The 17,693-nt window shown below is 38.0% G+C and overlaps 1 protein-coding gene across 2 annotated transcripts in view; it reads left to right on the top strand.

The window, feature by feature from the left end:
* The first annotated feature begins 3,978 nt into the window (after nt 1-3,978).
* The window catches only part of LOC146664835 (uncharacterized), a 48,519-nt gene continuing 34,804 nt past the window's right edge, over nt 3,979-17,693 (top strand). For both annotated transcript variants that reach the window (XM_085411063.1, XM_085411062.1), the window contains exons 1-2: nt 3,979-4,034; nt 5,166-5,246. Coding sequence is in view for 1 of the 2 variants with exons in the window: in XM_085411062.1 (XP_085267188.1) it covers nt 5,230-5,246 (17 nt within the window). In the remaining variant the exon portion in view is untranslated. The remainder of the gene's footprint in view (nt 4,035-5,165; nt 5,247-17,693) is intronic.

Raw genomic sequence — 17,693 nt, forward strand, 5'->3', positions numbered from 1 at the left:
CAGATGCTAATGGATACTAATAAGGGGAAGTAATAATTTTTCTATCTGTTAACAATGTGGTATTTTACTGTTAATATTTGACTATAAAATGTTAACAATATGTTTATTTGGGTCATTAAAGAGCCTTCTTACATTTGCTTATTTGTCTTGTACATCGTGACCTTTGTCACTGGCCCCAACTTATCTCAGATGCATGGATTTAAAAGAGGAAGACAGCCATTAGATGACATGTCACACAATATAGGGGTCTTCTTCTGGCCCCGTGCCTGCTGGCTGTGTCCTTTGCTTTGCCCACTTTGCTCTGCGAGACTGCCAGGACATTGAGCCTGACACATCAGAACTGCTGCTCTCTTGGTGCCCTCTTTCATTCGCACTATCACAGAGTCAAAGCCTGCAGAGACGAAGCTGTCCAGAGACTGAGCCCTGCTGGGTTTGACTGGGCCAAGATCCGATCAAGCCTCGAGGAGAGGGTCATCCTCTTCCCTGACTTCTACTTGCTATGATCTCTGAACCAATTCTAAAAAGGCCTCTGACTTGATTTGAGCAGACAGTCCCCCTTGAAAGCTGCCTTTGGTTTGGCTTCTGTAGCCTGGAACGGGAAGAGCAGGGTCAGGCTACACACAGGCAGGAGAAGGCTCAAGCAAAAGCAGTGTGAGGGGGAAAAAAAAGAGCTGATAGCCATGCTCCAGGTGCAGATGGCACACTGTTTTATGTGTGGCCCCAGCGGATTATGTCAGCGAAGCTACTGGAGGCATATAACATGCAGAGATCACACAAAAACATTGTCAACCAAAATTCAAAGATTCATTAACAAAGGTCATTTCCATGACAGCAAATACCTAATAGACAGCCAAGACTTTTGAAGCCACAATGAGGATATTATAAACAGGCTGAATGAAAAAAACCTTGAAGCGAGGATCGAAATTATAATTTTGCAGTCCTACTGGGTTGAAAAAATCATTATACCGCTGTTCAGAAATTTGTTAACAGCAGTTGCAATGGTAACATAACATCCTTTATAACATCACACCAACATATTGAATTTATGATACATTTAAACAAAAAGAAATAATTAAAATGGCAGTGAGACTATTTTACATAAAGTACAAATTATTAGCTAGTAGTGGTACTATTTCTACATATTGGGTTGATATGATAGAGGCCGACACTGCCCCTAAGGAGCTGGGGTTGCAGCAACCCTTAAAACCAATAACGGTCAGAGGTCAGGATAGGGGAAGCAAAGATCCAAGTCCCATCCTATTGTGTGACATGTTTCCTTCGCCTGCTCGCCCCAAAGGCGTAGTGTCAGGGTTAACACTTCAAACACTCAATATCTTCCCAAAACACAAAGGACACAACTGCTTGCCATTCACATCATTTCTTCCAGGAACAGAGATATGGATCCTTCCCAAAGGTCACTGGCAGCTGAAGTTTTAATGATTAAGCAAAGCTTTGTTGTCTGACTTTTTTCCTGTAGCAAATCTACTTTTAGGTGCAAATTGAGTAGTTTGTTCACTATTATGGTATAAAATTGAAGCACATTTTATATGTCAACTTTAAATTTGAATAGATGTCATTTGTGGCCGACCACAATTTTATAATTTGAAGGTAGATGATAAAATCAAATGTCAAAGGGGAATATATGTGTATGTATTTATATATGTTACCAGATAAAAGAACACATCTCCACAGAAACAGCTTTTTTTTGTTACCATAATGCCCTAATGCATATCTACATACATAGTATTATTGGTGCTTGCCAAGTAGAATAATCCAGGAATGACTCAAACAGTAATAATGTATAAATGTGCAGAGGGCAAATTGAGTGGGTGACTATAACACACCTACATATGTTCTTGAGTTCTTTTTTACTAGTAAGTGTTACAGCTTTCTCGGGAACTTTCCTCATTCTGCCACTCCTAACTCATGAATATTCTGCCGGCAAACATTTCAGAACGCTATGCCGCTATCTAACTCTCGTGAATCAGTCAAAGAGAGAGACAACTGTCCACAGAAGAGTCTGTTACACATTCATGAAATCATGCGCCAGAACACAGATTAATCTCACAAGAACGAGATAGGATTTAAAGAAGGCAGAGGGGATTCAGGTATCAATCTGGTTAGCTTATATTTATTTATTTATTTTTTTTTTTTTAGCCTGCTGCAGTTTACTCTGGATGCAACTCAAAGGAAGCTCCTCTTTCCCTAGAATGTGTTTCTGCTCCTGAGGTGGTGATAAAACACCTTATTCTAAGGGTTGGTGAATACTCACTGTCCCTGGTGAAGGTGCTGATACCGATAGCTGCAAGCCCAAAACTAAAGGAAACTCCATATATACAGTTTACTTGCATCCCCCCCCTCCTAATTTTCGGTACAACCAAGTGGATAGGAAAAATAAAGAAATTTAAAAAAATCTCACAAGTGTGGTGGATAAATATATAATTGTTTGTTCAAGTGTGTTTTGCACAGTATGAGACCTTCCGATTGCTGCACCAAGTAGAATGCACTGCAGGCAGTCTCTTGAGGGAAGGTCTCATTTTCTGCCTCCTGCCGTGAAATATTCAGTCCGGCCTGAAATAATATGGGACTCGTTTCAAGGCTTAGCACTTTTCAAATATGCTGGCAATAATGGACAGGGCATCAAATGAAGCACAGCCTCTCACAGAAAGGGGAAAGAAGGTTTTGAATCCACAGCCAGGGTTTCACATAACACCATAGACAGCTGAAGTGCTCTCTACATATACAGTGTAGTGATTAATTTTTTTTTTTTTTTTTTTTGGGGGGGGGGGGGGGGGGGGGGGAGCCTATAATTTCTAGTCAAACAGGAAATTCGGTCATTTTGTAGCAGTATTATTTGGTTTTCGAATATAAACACTGTAAATGTATATTGCAGTTTTATTTTTAAATGCCAGCCCAGCTTCAAATTATATTTCCATATTTCTCTTCTGCTTTTTGCATATCATCAAGGAATCTGAATTTCATTCGGCCTGAAAAAGAAAAGGGAACAAAATCAAGGGTGCGCCATAAATGCACAGAAATGGAGCGCGGAAGAATGTTATAGGAGGGGGCTCTTTAGTGAAAGGATTCAAGAATTTAACAATCCCACATCCTCTCAGCTTGTCCTTCATCTCTAATAATCAAGCTTGGCCACAGAATATCCCTCTGGATGGGAAAAAAACATGTTCCCTGTCCGCCTCTCACTCATCTTTAGACTGCCAGTCTTGGGTCTTTTCTCTTGAAGTCTTCTGTCACATTTATGACTTCAAACACTAAGCACAGCCTTTTTTTAAACTCACTGCCATGTCTTTAAAGCTGGATATCTTTTTTGCACTACATTAGCATGAGATGAAGGGGACTGTGTCTGATGCAAAGGGAGCCCTGAGAAGGCTAGACCACAGACACTGTGAACTGTTATTTGTTACCATACATCACACACCAAAGGCCACCTAAACAAGCTATACCTAGTTTCAGCTCAGGTGAAGGCTAAAGTGTAGGTCCATAGTATTCCCAATACTCTTGTGCAATGTAAGACAGAAAGCAACGCTTGCATTTGTTATGCATATCTTATGTGGCTGTATGTAGGTCCAGCTATTACTTATCATTACTTGTCTTCAATAGAAGTATTAAAGAAGGTTTTGCTATCTATCTATCTATCTATCTATCTATCTATCTATCTATCTATCTATCTATCTATCTATCTATCTATCTATCTATCTATCTATCTATCTATCTATCTATCTATCTATCTATCTATCTATCTATCTATCTATGTATGGTTTAAAAACTCGAGAAACACTTTGTATCGTTCACGCACAGCAGACTGCAGTGACTGAGAACCCACGGTGAAGCAGGAGCTCTTGAAACCGGAGCGTCCACTGAGTGGCGCCGCAGCCCGCAACTTGCACAGCACAGGCAGGCAGCCTGCTCTTCCCCCCCGCTACACGCTGCGGGCTAATCCGCTCACTCACTCCGTGTTGGGTTACAGTGACAAGGGCCCTGTCTGAACCACGACTTTTAGAAAGATAATATTACAGGTAGGTGCAAGCCGCGGACCGTGTCACTATCGATAGACAAATTAAGCATTGAAAAACAAGACCATGACCCAGAAATTCTCGCTTTAATCGGGTCACCGTGCTCGTTTTCATCACTGAGTGATAATGGCACCTCTCACTGTCCTTACCATTTGAAGTCCCCTAACCGCTACCTGTAGCTTTTGGGGCAGAGAAAATTGTCCAGCTGGACGCCTTGTATTGGTGCCTTTGTGTGTGTTTTGAGCCATTCCTGCCTGCTGATAGCTTTATTTTTTATTTTTATTTTTTTCTCATCAAGTTGAAGGTCGGTCCCTCCTATCTAATAAGCTGCAGTAAGGAGAACAGCTATAATCAAGGATGTAGCCTCTAATGTAACTTGAATGAAAATAGATGCGTTTAAAGAAATTCGAATAAACTCGTTGTCGGCTAATGTAACCAGCTTGTTTCCAGGCAGTTTTCCTCTCACTATATAAACCCATAGTTACTGCTGTTGAGGTGCAGGGATATTCGACTTATTTGAGTTAAATTTAAAGTTGCGCTGAAACAAATGGTTAAATTTTTCCGCTTTCGTCTTTATGTTTTTTTTGTTGTTGTTGTTTTTTTTGTTGTTGTTTTTTTTTTACATTGGAAAGCACTTGGAAAAAGTCAGGTGCTGAAATCCTGGGATGCAAGCTGAAATCTTCCTCTGAAATAGGCCGAACAGAAAGTCTAGCTCCTACAGGGTTTTGTTCAGGGTTTCACGGAGAAAGCCCAATGCAAAGTGGGCCTACAGCCAACTGGGATGAATTCTAGGGTGGAACCTAAACAGATGGGAAATGGTATAAAGGTGAATACCAGGTCAATCTGAGCTTCACTGATAATGCTGTGGGCACTGCTCGTAGCAGTGTTTTAAAAGTTGACTTAAGAAAACAGATTGTATGGTCAGAATAAACTCTTAAGACCATATTGGAGCATTTTTTTTCCAGGCTTCTTTTGTCTAGATTGCCACAGGCGGAAGCAGCAGACACCAAATGGTCAAAAAATTGTTATCATTATGTTTGTCTGGAAAATCAGCAGAATGGGGGTGTTGATTTCCAGCGGGTGGGTTTTCCTTTGTCCCTTTTTTGTTCTAACCCAGATTTTCATATTTAACAGGCACACAGCTGATCCATCCTTCAGCACAAAACAGAGACAGTGAAGGTTAAAGCACTCTGCATGCATGGGACCATACTGCAGGTAATTAATATGTCAGCTCATTGAGGAGCTTCATCAATACATCTATCACTATATGAACTTCTGACTGGAGTAGCTCATATGGCATGCCGCATAGAGCACAGACTGGGAGTACATTTGTCCATTAGTAAACACTTCATAGAGTGTGTTGTGACTGGGGAGGCAGCGCGGCTCCTCTCTGTCCAGTTGCAGTCATTTTCGCCTGTCACCTCCTCATCGCTGTAAAAACACTTGCTGTGGCTTGGTAGATTAACAGAGAGCCCCCTAATGGAGTAATTACACTGAGCCAAACATCTATTTTTCACCTGTGCTCTGCCATTATTCTCTGTCCCCTATCCACTCCATTGGAAGTCACTTACTCTCCTTACAATGAGTTATCATTGACTGCCATTTAGACGTTCTGGAGCAATTTGTCTTACTGAGGCCACGTGCTAGCCTCATTGCAAAGAACAATCATTCTCCCTCCAATATATAAAACATTCATGGGAAAAAAGGAAGAGAAAATGCCCCACAAACAGATAGTAGAGAGTGGCTAATAGATACTATAAAGGTGACAGACAAGGAAAATAATGTAGGCGATTACTGGAGCAGCACCACCAGTACAAAAGCTTCAGGGACTCTACCACTGGAAAAAAAATCCTTTATGAGACAAATGTGTTAAATCGGTAGTATGCCAGATATTGGTGGTAATTGTTCTGGTGCGAACAAGTATAAGTCCTAAACTAAATTCAATGTCTGAACATTTACCATTATAATGTTATCTTTCACTTACTGCCATATTTAGTTTGTGTTCTGCAATGGGGTTATGAATGTAATATTTACTGTAACATTATGAAATTTCCTTTTTTGTTTGTGTATCTTTGACTGACTGGCTGTTATTAACTTTAAGGAAGTAGATGTTGTCCCATTAGCTTTTCTTTTTTCTTATGCAGTATTATAAAAACAAACCTGTCTCCTACACAATAAAAGTGTGATTACAGTCCAAAAATAGTGAATAATGTAGAAAATGTTAAGCTCAGTATGGAAGCCAGAGTAACTATAGTTGCTATAGCATAAACTGCTCATGGATAATGCACCTCTGAGTCAGATTGACACAGCTCTTACAAAGACAAGCATTTATTTTAGACACTGGGCTTCACTGTTGGGCACAATCCAACTCACATCCCACTCAGCTTCACTAGAAAGGGTTAATGGTGTTCTTAACTCGGTGTTTTGTTAGATTAGTCTCTCCCACTGCTTAACACAATGACAAATAACCATTATTCTTTTTCTTGCACTGATAATCAGGACAACTTAAACATTTCTTACTAGCAGAAGTGAAACCATTAATCCTCGGTGATACTGCCGATAAGTGGTGACTTTGGAGTAATGGCCCTGTCACCTTAAAAAAAGAGAGAAAATTTGAACAATTAAAACAAGATGCCTATTACATTTTGTGCATCCCATCTATTTGTGTCATCAGGAGGCATCAACCAGTTCTAATAGATTAAATAATAAAATGAAATTTTGTTCATTGTTATAAAGGAAGATATCTTTCATGCAGAAAAATAATGTTTTAATGCAGTAATTGGCTTTTTCAGGGTGGAATAAATAGAAAATATAGCAGTAAGTTTGTCTTTTTCTATTGGCTATATTGGCTATATTGTTTGTGTCAGCTTAAAAAATAAAGCAATGAAGATTCCTGTTGAGAAAGTGTTAACCTTTCCTGACTTAAATCTGGGGTGTAAAGTTATATGATATTCATCATAATCTTCAAAACTATTTACCTTTGTTTGAGTTTCATGCATATTATTAATAAATAAAATGTGTGTTTTCTTTATATCATGGCCATTAATAGTCAATTAATCACTAAATGTTATTTTCAAGTTATAATGCCCAAAACTGATTAGTTTAGCTTCACTATTAAGATAGTTATACTGTTTTTTTTGTCTTATACTAAATTAAACCTCTGGTTTGTATTGTGTGCTAGGAAAAAACAAAATTTGTTGCTTAATTTTGTGCTCTACAACGTTTTAGACCCAAGCATTTGATGAAATCGTTTGATAGCGACATAATCAAAGAAGCAAATTATTTGAGGTAAGTTGGAAAATTAATGAAAACCAAATTTATAGCGTTGTTATATGGCGTTACATACCAAACAGTGATTTAATCCACAGCTAGGGTAGACAACAATGAGGGAAAGATTCATTTGTAGACTCTAATCTTTTTTTTAATCTTTGCCTGCAGTACTCTGATTGTAACAAACCATAACTGCCCCTCTCTCAGATGTGCAACATATGTTGTGGTTTATATTGCAGTTGTATGTTCCTAAGTTGGAGTAGTATAAGGTCTATCTGAAAGTACTAGACACTACATCATTCACTATGGACCTTTTGAAAACATTCGTAATGGACTGTGAAACACAGCGATAACTGTTTAAATATGAGCTAACCACCAGTGCCATAAGGAAATATTCAAAGACCTACATAGGCTAATTGAAATTCTCACAATGCAATTATCTTCTCCATCATATATTCCATTTGCCAATATGGTTTTCTCCCAGACTAATCTGTTGTTGTTGTTGATACCCAGAGGTGTTGTACTGAAGGATGCTAATAATCACATAAAATTAAGTTTTCTTTTTTTATTAAGTGCAGTTTGACATTATACGCATTTCTTTTTTCATTTAACAACTTTAGATATCTTACATATAATAAATATTCCCTTCATGACATTCTTTTCCTTAAATTAAGAAAAAAGACATCAATTTCACTGTACATTTGTTGATACTATATTGTTAGCCTCATTGACAGTTTCGTGATAACCGACACAGTCACATTCTCTTGGGTGTAATTGATTTAATATTAGAATAATATGAAAACATACCTGCTTAATTGCTCAGGGCTGTTCAAGATGGGAAAATCTGTTCAAGTTTGAGTTTCAGTCATTTTTATTCTTGTTTATTTCATTAAGTACACTGGCATTCACTGAGAGTCAAAGTAGAACTAATTAGCCAGCTGAATATTTGTGAGTTAGCCCATACCACCCTTAAAACAGATGGGGAAGAAAAGTCTGCTTACCACCTGATTAATCTTTATGTGTAATTAGTTTTATATATAAATTTGAAAGAAATCTTGTCTAAAATCATATCTAAAAGTGATGATTGATAATAAAAGTGAAATATAAAACATCTAAACAAATATACTAGGTTCAACAGCATCCCTTGCATCTATCCTGTTTGAAAATATAGCAGCTTTGGAAGCCATTATATAACATAATTTGAGAATCTACCTACCATTACATACAAAAATTGTATTTTCATAGTTCTTAAAGTCTTTTTATTATATAATAATATTCGTGACATATCCAGCATACTTTGTACCTTCTTATTCAACAAGCCAAACTCATGATTCTTTGCTACCAGCACAGTTCCATGCACTCGATACTTAGTATTTCTATAGCGGTAGCTATGTTTTGATCAAAGGGGTTCAGGGGCCTGAGTTTGAAATCCCCCAAAGCCCATTTTGGCTACTCTTTGTTTAGCCCATTGGCACTCTGACCCCATGCTTCTCAGACTTTGAACTCAAAGCTTGGAAAAGCCGTATCGCTTCTTTAAACACATTATCAGTGGGCTAGGTTTTAAGAATATCACTAATCTAAGAGAAAAAAAAAAAAAAAAAAAGAATATCACTAATCATCTTAAGGTTTTAGTGCAGTGTAGCAGTATAGTTAAGAGACGGGATCCATTTACTGGCATGGGCACTGTAAGGAATTTTCAATGAAATCTATGATAACCTAATGGCAGCAAGTGGTTTGTAAGTTTATGTATTCAGATTAAAGTAGCAGTGTGGGTGCAATTTTGTGGAAAATACAGCATATGAATATCATGGGGCATGACTGTATCTGCTTAGCATCTTCCAAGTAGCATCTTAACACATGGTGCCCAGCATTTTTTTCTTCTTAATTTCACTTACTTTCCTCTGAAATGGATCCAGTAGCCTTCAAAGTACAACACTAGAACTTTGCCCTTATCCAAATCACATAAAATGTTTTTTCGTGCATATTTCCCATTTCATCTTCCGTCTCCAAAACTAAAAAATTCAGTGCACTGAAACCAGATTCACTAATGCAAAAACAGTCATTAAGACAAAATGTAACATTTAGCATACTTTGTGTATCAGGTTAATACCTCTTCCTACACATTAGAGAATCTGGCTTGGATTTTAATGCCAGGCCAAGTTTAAAGTTTAATATATTTTGTATAACTGTCAAGAATTTGACATGGACCTTTTGAAAGGGTATCCTTCACATATTTAGATAATATACTGCAAGCTAATTGACTTATTTTTTTAATCTAATATGTGAATTTAGAGTTTTCTTTTTGCCTCTGGATGTAGAGTATAACATTTTCCTCTCAGTAGTCTAATTTTTTTTGGACTAAAAATGTATTTTTCTACTTCTATTAACTGTTCAATAACTTTAAAAAAAATTACAATGGGGAGATTTGCTTTGCTTTTTAAAACAATTTACAAATCAACTTTAATTTTAGCATTTCTCTGGTCATTTTTCCAGTGTGTCATCTACTCATAATAACAGTTTCTAGTTTCTATATTCAAATTTTTTTTAATTTCCTTTTGACCTAAAGTGGGACCATACTGTGCTTTTTCAAAAGTGCTAGTGACATGTTACAATTCTAGTTAGCAACTGAGTGTTTCTTCTATTACCAGTTGTCCTAGGTTAATGCAAAGCCTTGTTTTGACCCTATCCTGTTTGCCATGTTAATTATTTCTTTCTGCAGTTGTGGGTATTCTCTGAGTCTTGATTAAAAAGTCAGCAGCTTGACTATCTCGGCATGGATTTAACAATTAGGAGAGCATCATTCTGAAGACAACTGTGTATGCTAACACAGGCTTGTCACTAAACAGTATATATGGAAAGTATGTAAAGTGCAAATAGCCCCCTAAGATGGTGTCTTCAAACTGGATGTTATTGTCATAGCCAGCAGGCATGAGTTGCTGCATAAAGTCAAACAGCCATACTTTGTTCGTGTTAAGAAGTCAGTGAAGTCGTAATAAGAAGACACAAGAAAACAGTGAGAAAATGAAAATAAACATCACTTCATTCGTTACCTCAGTAAACAGTTTTCGGAGGTGTTTTCAATATATGTGAATATTTGAATTATGCTTCCATTCCCACTCGTCATACCTGGCCAAAGGACCAACCAAAATGACCTGAAGTTTTAGGTTTTTTTTTTGCAATTTGTATCATCAGACAAGCAACCCACTGCACTCATGGTGTCACAGCGTCACTAATCTAACACAAATGTAAATAATGAACAGCACACAAAACTGAACTGTACAGATGGTGGAAAAAACATGAAGAATTTAGCTTGACAGACTAGACATAACAGTGTATAAACCTAGCTCAATCCCGAAATGTCCCTGACAAGCCCACATGGGAAACAACAATATAAACTCTACACTTCCTGCAACCCTTCCTAGTAATTAAAAGCCTATTTGAGTTAAAATGTTTTGTCTTAATTCACAGTTATAATGAAGCAAAGTAAAAACAGAATTATTGTTTGCTGTGTAGTTGTATCTAACACGACTGGTTAGGGGTATGTGACTATATCATGTTAAAGAAATGTCATGTGGTTTGAAAAAAGGCAGATTAAAACAAAACTAGATATACTAATTGTGAGATACTCTCTTAAGCTTTTAAATTTCATATCACAGGCTTGATTATCCTACATTTATATCCACTCACATTATTTTTTCACTGAAACAGATAATGGTCTTTGTGACCTTAAAAAAATGTGTACATGAACGTACGATTACATGCACGTCTCTCTTGGCCCTTTCACTCGACTCACACCTCTTGAGTCTCAACAGTTCCTATGATTAAGATTTGGCACCTTGAATTACATTGTCTTCATCTAGAAATATTTCAACTGCATTTCTGCCGCTCTAAAGGGAGCTGAAGATAAAGGAGAAGAAGGTAAAAACACATCCTGTTGTGTGAATCCTAGAGAAGGCCTTGAACCCTGCCATTCATCCCTTTCACTTCATCAGCTGAGTCTAATTGCCAGAGAGGACAGGATACCCAGGACCCAATTGTTCTTTATCCTCTTTGGAGCCTCTGAGGCATGAAAAGCGAAAGGCCTGCTTTTGATCTTTTTTTTTGTTAGTTTTTTTCTGTCATCCCCTACTATCCTTTCCCTTAGAATGAGACACTCCTTTCACACTGTGCCCCCTTCTTCATCCACGCAAAATAATTATCAAGCTCTGCTTCATCAAATAATGGTGGATATTGGAGGTCATGATTGGGAGGGCCAGAGGTCTGCAGGGTGGCCCTAGGATGTGGTGAAGCGTCCATCTAATCTTAGAGGCAGGATCCTTAACTGTGGCTACCTTTATATACCTTGACCCTCGGTTTTCGTTTGTCTGTCCTAATGAGACCCTCTCATGCAGCCAGTGCTATAGAGGTCTTGCAATGGCAGGGTTGGGAGGCCAAAGTACAATGAGACGTAGGGCTGGGCTGAGACAAGGGCACATCTGTGCTATCTTATTAAGCCTTGGAAAAGAGCTCATGCGTTTCAACGGCCCATGCGCTCTGAGAGCAGATCTATTGACACCTACTTGTCCTTTGCGGTTAACACGTTTCTGTGACGAAGGAGGCACACCCAGGTTTTTGTTAGAAGCAGTTGCTGGCGTAGCATTTAGTATGGCAAATTATTTAACATGCTTTGGACGACCATATGTAGAGATGAAAGATGAAAAAAGCAATTTAGCAATAATAAGACAACCCCTTGATCTAGAGAAATGACAAGGATGTAAGAGCCAAATTTTGCAAAAAGAAATAGTTTTCATAGCTGAAAATTGTGGATGCCAAAATATGTCTGAATACACAATTTTGCTTGTTTGTTTGTTAATTCAGAAGCATATTTGAAATATTTGTATTTGTTACTTAAGGACTAGTTGCTATCCATGTCTTAAGCATTTGTAGAAATTTTGCAGAAATTTGACAGAATGAAATGCTTACTAAAAGTCTAGCTGAAAAAAAAAATCATATCTTGACGTACTTTGTGAAAAAAACAATAACAAAAAAAAAACAACGGGACATAGGATAACAACCCTAACGATCTGTCTACATTGTAAAAGGGACAGCATGATATACTATAAGTAGACAAATGACAAACAAAAACACAAGTAGGCAAACAAAAACCTTTAAGCAATCATGTTAAGCATGCCTAACATCTGAGCACTGTGTGAGAACAAAGCAGGGCTCCTGTCAGTGCATCGATCCACTCCTGAAGGCACACATCCATAGCTCTCTGATTGCTCCCTGCCTCTTGCGTCTATCTCTCTCCCCCGCGCCTCTAACTCTCTGCTCTGGCTCCTTTCTGAGAGTGGGCTTATTGATCTAGCCTACTTCGTTGGAGTTAACTCACTGATAAAGCCTGACCAAGGGCTTCCAATGGCCTAAAAGAGTTTGGAGAGCTAGCGAGAAAGGTCATCGGAAAGAAAAGTCTTTATATTAACAAAAATATTTTGTCCTCATGTTCATTCAAGTTGGTTTATTAACTGTACAGACTCAGGTTTTTCAAGTTGTACTGAATTATTGTCTTCCTATGTTGACGAGGCTTTTAATTGTTGGCAGCTGAAAGAGTATAGTTATTCATCCTAAGCCATTAACCCTTATCAGATTTGATTAACCTTTCATATTATAGTCCTTATGGAAGAGTTAGGGTTACTAATTTGAAAAGTGTTATAATGCCAAGTAGACTGGTTAGAATCTTAAAATTTTGCATGATTTTGGGATGTTGAACTTGATAAAGTCATTTATTTTTTAAACATGTTTTAGTTGAGTAGGTAGTAGGAAATCAAATCAATATACAGTATGTATATAAACCATAATTATTTGGTTCACCTGCTTACTATTTACATTCTATCCATGACTGTACTGATGAGATTGCATTATGTATGCATCTAATCAAGTGGTTAAATCTACCTTCTGAATGCACTGTACTGACTCTTGCAATGGTTTTGGCATCGTTGTGCAAGGCATTTGTCATTCTCTCGTTCCTGATAACTCACACACATCATACAACAGGACTTTTGCAGTGAATATATTGAGCAGAATTCACACTGTAGTAAATCAGTAGCTTCAGTGATTCATTCATTCATTTGTAAGTGCAGCTGAAGTAGTCTGGCACAATGCACTGAGTTACACTCCTTATTTAAAAAAAGAACTTGGATCTGTAAAGGACTGTGTTTGCTATAATAAAGTAGAGGAATGCTATTGTAATTCAGCTTTGGTCAGTGACCTGACCAGGCTGGTAAAGATAGCATTTGCAGATGAGTTATTAAAGCTTTTCATTTTAATCGGTGGTTTATTCTACTATGAGCCACCTCTGGTATGATTCACTAGACATGAGGAAATAATTCATGATAAAATAAAGATTTAGAAATATTCTTACAACTATTTTTAAGTGTATTGCAGTCCTCAAAATAATAAAAAATGTCTACAATTTTCACCAGAAAGCTTACACAATGATCTCAAAAATCAGTGTTTCTTAAAAAATGTGACTCATGTTTTGTGTGTCAGTATGTGTAATCGTGTCTCCAGAGTGTGATTACATTGTATGTCAGTTTGTGTATATTTTTGCAAGTGTGTTGTGCTGTCATGTTTGTGGCATTCCATGTGGGAGGGTCTGTTGATAAGTAAGCCATCTGTAGTGTTCTGCCGAACGACATGTTGTAAAGCGCGATTTGAGAGTGTGGAGAGACTTGACTTGACAAATCTTGGCACATAATGAGACAGAAGGGAGTAAAGGCAGAAGTCTGTCCAGAGATAAACAATTAGATTTGTCCCTGAGGTAAAGGCCATGCAATGCAAGGACTCTCAGACTAACAAAATCAATATGGCTTCCAGTAAGAACACTCAGGGGGTAGAGTGATGAAGAGGTTATCATTCATTTCTCAGATTAGGACACACATACAGAATGAAGAACAGTCTCGCTTTAAAAATCAATATGATCACTGGCATGAAAGCTGCTTGTCAGTGATGGATAGATTTGAAAGTATGCATCTGCTATTCAACTGTCTGTCAGATATAGTCGGTGTAATGAGATGTGATAACATAGATCAACAGGGATACTGAACTGAGCTAGTCAAGCCAGTTTTCGTCAGCAGCCAATTGTGAGAGGCTCTTAAAGGAGACAGCACTGGGGAATGATATTTTCACACCCCCATATAAAACCACAATGGAGCATGAGCCATAGACGGAATGGGCAGTCCCTTCACATTGCATTCCCTCTTAGGCCCTGCCCAGACTTGCAGGTCTAATCTAACATCTCACCACTGTTCCCAGCAGGGCTCACAAGGGTAGCACTGCCAGGGCAAGAAGGGTTGGACTGTTAGAGGAAGGGTGTCCCATGTTGCGCATGGACTGGCTTTAAAAACGACAACAAAAAGAGACAATGAATGGTTTTGGGGTGGGAGTGGGGGCAACCGCAACTTGTGTGCAACTGCTGTTAGACAGCGAAGTCTCCTCAGAGACGCTGAGTCGCTGACCATAAAGGTGTGAGTCTGCGCCGCGGCCAGCCTGTCACCTCATCTCCATGGAAACAGTGACGTGGTACCCCAGTGGGCTTGTTTCTGCTGTGGCCTGGAGGAGCAAGATCACTTGGGGATGTAGTCTGGCCATCACCTGGGCTTCGGGGGGGCGGGAGGCATAGCTTTGATGACCTTCAACAACCTGCCAGTGTGTCATCGCGGTCTGGGGAATAACATGAAAAAAAAAATCAGCTAGGGATTTGTGTAAAGACATTGTTCACTGGGCCATTTTAGCTTTGGATGAGGTTCTTTGTTCCAATGGGAATCAAAGCTAGTGAAGTATACTTTTCAAACCATTTCTTTCCCCTGTATTACCTTTACCTTAAGATTTTATATAAGATTTTTATATGTGAAAATTTAATAAACTTAAATTTGGCGATTTATGATTAAACATTTTGATTGAAAATTCAATTTGTTATATTTAAACTGCAATATTAAACAAATTCCAATAGAATGCACGTCTGGACACAGTACAACCCAACAGTTTAGTCTGGAACATTTTTATTATACGGAATCTACACCATATCATCATCAAAATACTAGGGCACTCTCAAAATGTAATAAATAAATCAGTTTTTCTTAGTGGAGATGGAGCTTTAACTTCATTATTGATTAAACATGCCGATCTTATTATTGATGAATTAACTCTTTAAAAAGTGAATTCTAGAATCTGTTGAAATTGTTGATTATTGATTTTCTTAGACCAGAAAACTCAATAATATACTAATTTCAATGAAAATTTATAACAAAAGAAACCCCACACACATTGTCCACATTCACAATTGAAAAGCTGGATTTTGTAACTTTAGGCATTATTTATTTAAAAATGAATGATATGATAAACCAGTTTTTATATGTGTTGCACAATTTATATATAATTGTCTTTTAAATTGATCATTGCTTTTTAACTTTTGCCACTCTATTTAAGAAAGATATTTTGGTTCCTTTTTGTGGTTTATAGAATAAAACATCACAAAAGAGGAATGCATAATAGAGAAACTTGCTATCTTCTTCGGTTTCAGGGATGTGCACACTAGAGTAGTAAAAATTCAGCATGATTAGATACATAATCAGGAACATCAGAGTAATTTCAGTGTAGTGTTATAGACTATTGTTGGTATCACTGTGATAAATTATTGCCAAATGGAATCTCAAATCTTCTTCATTTGAGTGTAAAGCAGCGCCATCCAAACCATTCCCTGGAGACACTTGTGTTGTATTATCTGACAAACCAGTACAGGAGATTCTGTGGAAAAATCTGTGCTTTCTTCCTTTCAGCCAAAAAGAAAGAGGGTTTTGAATGGAGTGGTGATTCTTTATGCAGAGCTGAGACGCGACACCTACCAGACGGTGAGAGATGGCAAGCCCTAATAATACAGAGCTGTACAATGGTTCTGACAGGCGAGCAATAAAGCAATCAGGGTCCCAGGCATTCCAAATCTCTTTACCGCCCACCCTCTAACAGACTGAGAGATGGGCGGATGACCTGTGAGCTGTCAATCATGGGGGATACCTGCTGGAGCCTGATCAGGGAGAACTGAGGGCACCAGTCCATCAGATCTGTTTTCACACTCCAGACACTAACATTGCAAGCATAACCACAGACACAAAAAAGCTGCACCGCCTCGCTCTTAATTAGGAGATGTGTGTGTGTGCGTGTGTTGTTTGGGGGTGGACTTGTTTGGTTTAAATGGGTATGGGAGTGTCTTAGATATAGGGGGGATAGTAAGTGGAATCCCAGTGAGACAGAAAATAACCTTTTGATTTAGGAATCAGGCATTGATCTGTCATGCTGTTTTGTACAAGTAAGAGCTCTCTCAGCATTGCTTCTCTGTGTGTATATGCAGTGTGTGTATGCGTGTGTGTGTGATCGGGGGGTGGGGGGGCTTGTTCATTAGCTATCTGTAGCCCATTCCAGCAAATAGATCACCATAATTCTGTGGTTAGTTAATGGCTTTCTGGTGTTTCCTCTAGAGTCTTCCTGTCTGAGGGCTGACTGCTAAAACTCCTCCACTGTTTTTTTTCTCTTTTTTCCAAGTGGGGAGTCTTGTGTTCTGCTGCCTAACTCAGAAAATTGGCTTCAGCCAGTGGCCAAGTCTGCGAGCAGTCTGGCCACATGGATTCACATTAGAGAAGTAAAAGCAACATCACAAAAAACATGCTGATCTGACATACTGTCTCACTGACTGGAATCATATTGGATCTCCACATTGAAAACCTGTCAGTAAAAGGATATTTTCTCACAATAAGTAGCTATATTTCATTGTTCTCTTTCTCCCTGGAAGACTTTGAATTTTAAATTTAACAAATTTAACAAGTTCAACATTAAATACATAAAAGTGAGACGTTATATGAATTTTGTTTTTATTCATAGTTTTTTTTATTGTCTTTCCTTGGATGGAACTAAGTGCAATACTTTTTTCAGATTCACTGAAACTCCATCAGGCATTAGTATAAAATGGTCTGTAAGTACTTTTTCAAACTTTTTGGAACAATGTTTAATCATAAAATGGGTCGATGACAGCATTAACATGAAATGTTATTTATTTGGAGGAGAAACCAGAGCTCCCAAAGAAAACCCACAAAAACTTTCCAAATCCACACATCTCAGCATCTGGGCTGACATCAAGTATTAATAAATCTGTAAATTCTTTGACAGGTCACAATTGCATCTTGATTGATTTGTTTTTTTGTAAACTTTTTCCCTAGAAGAGCATTTTTGGACTTTTGTGTCCTGCACTTGTGTAGTGTGGGTTTGACTTTGAAGAGCAATGCCAAATTCTATATTTCAAGCAATGGCTTGCCTTTTTCTTTTGATGTTTGCCAAAAAAACTTAAATCAAATGAAATTGATT

This window comes from Rhamphochromis longiceps, linkage group LG7 (genome assembly GCF_057381845.1).
Source record: "Rhamphochromis longiceps isolate RC_006_pf linkage group LG7, R_longiceps_female_GT1.1, whole genome shotgun sequence".
Classification (NCBI taxonomy): domain Eukaryota; kingdom Metazoa; phylum Chordata; class Actinopteri; order Cichliformes; family Cichlidae; genus Rhamphochromis; species Rhamphochromis longiceps.